This window comes from Antrostomus carolinensis, unplaced genomic scaffold (genome assembly GCF_000700745.2).
Source record: "Antrostomus carolinensis isolate BGI_N321 unplaced genomic scaffold, ASM70074v2 scaffold43694, whole genome shotgun sequence".
Classification (NCBI taxonomy): Eukaryota; Metazoa; Chordata; class Aves; order Caprimulgiformes; family Caprimulgidae; genus Antrostomus; species Antrostomus carolinensis.
This window is the reverse complement of record NW_010312298.1, coordinates 2,250-3,599: the sequence shown is the minus strand read 5'-3', so window position 1 is coordinate 3,599 and position 1,350 is coordinate 2,250. Positions and strand designations below refer to the sequence as shown.

General features: G+C 59.0%; 1 protein-coding gene across 1 annotated transcript; it reads left to right on the top strand.

Annotated features, from left to right (window-relative positions):
* Positions 1–119: 119 nt before the first annotated feature.
* Positions 120–1,335, top strand: CBX8 (chromobox 8; the record flags this gene model as incomplete). Its single annotated transcript, XM_010166973.1, has 3 exons — positions 120–185; positions 284–350; positions 514–1,335. Coding segments are annotated over 3 exons (955 nt in total), but the record flags the coding sequence as incomplete, so codon positions are not given.
* Between the last annotated feature and the right edge of the window lie 15 nt (positions 1,336–1,350).

Below are 1,350 nucleotides of genomic sequence, written 5' to 3'. Positions count from 1 at the left end.
ACCCTGTTTTTTAATTTATTTTAATTTATTTTATTTATATAGATATTTATTTTATTTTATCGATTGTTGTCATTTTCGGGCTCCTCACGCTGCTCCCTCTCTCTGTCCCCCTTCCCCAGGTACAGCACTTGGGAACCCGAGGAGAACATCCTGGATGCCCGGCTGCTCGCAGCCTTTGAGGAAAGGTACAAGGCCTTTACTCGCCGTAGTCCTTGTGCTTGTAAATAGGTTGCTGTCTTGTAGCTATGCTGAATTGAAGCTCTGGTTTTTTTAACACCTCTAGGGAGCGAGAAATGGAGCTATATGGGCCCAAAAAGCGAGGCCCCAAGCCCAAAACCTTCTTGCTGAAGGTAAGGAAGCCGGAGTCCCGCATGTGCCGGAGCGGGGAGTGGGTCCCTGTCTGGCCCCCGTGGAGGACGCTCCTGGCAGGGGCGGCCTCTCCTCTCGTAAGTTGTAATTACGCAGCCGGATGGCAGGATAATAGAGTCACCGGTTGATTTATCTTCTTTGCAGGCCCAGGCAAAAGCAAAAGCCAAAACCTATGAATTCCGCAGCGACTCTTCCAGGGGGATCCGGGTGCCGTATCCTGGCAGGTCCCCCCAGGAGGCTAGGGAAGGACTCAGAAACATAGCCCTGGCCCCCCAGGGCAGCTCCAGCACCAGCACCCCCAAGGGAGACGGCATCCGGGAGCGGGTGATCCGCGTGGAGGAGAAACCTGGGGACACCCCAAAAAAGAGGGGCCCGAAGCCCAGGAAGGAGCTTTACAAGGACCTGGCGGAGACGCTGGATTCCTCCAAGAGGAAACTGGGGGAGCCGGGGGACAAGGTGGGGGACTACCTGAAGGCCAGGAAGATGGAGGAGGCGTCAGCCGGGGCGACCAAGTTTGGTTCGGGACACAGCGTCATCCAGCTGGCCAGGCGGCAGGACCCCGACCTCCCCAGCACCCTGCCCGGCCCCAACCGAGCCGAGGGGGCTGCCAAGCTTGGAGCCACCGAGCCCTACCCGCCGCGGCTGGCCAAGCACCGGGCAGACTTTCTGGACCCCAAGGGGCAGGGGGGGCTGGACCCCGGTGGGCCCAAGCTCCTGCACGGTGCGGTCAGCCCGGGCACCGTGGGCAGCCTGTACCGCGACGGTGTGGGGGGCCAGGCAGGGCGACCCTCCCTCATCGCCCGCATCCCTGTCTCCAGGATCCTGGGAGACCCCGAGGAGGAGTCCTGGAGCCCCTCTCTCAACAACCTGGAGAAGGTGGTGGTAACTGATGTGACCTCTAACTTTTTGACCGTCACCATCAAGGAGAGCAGCACAGACCAAGGATTCTTTAAAGAGAAGCGATGAGTTTGTCAGAGGTGG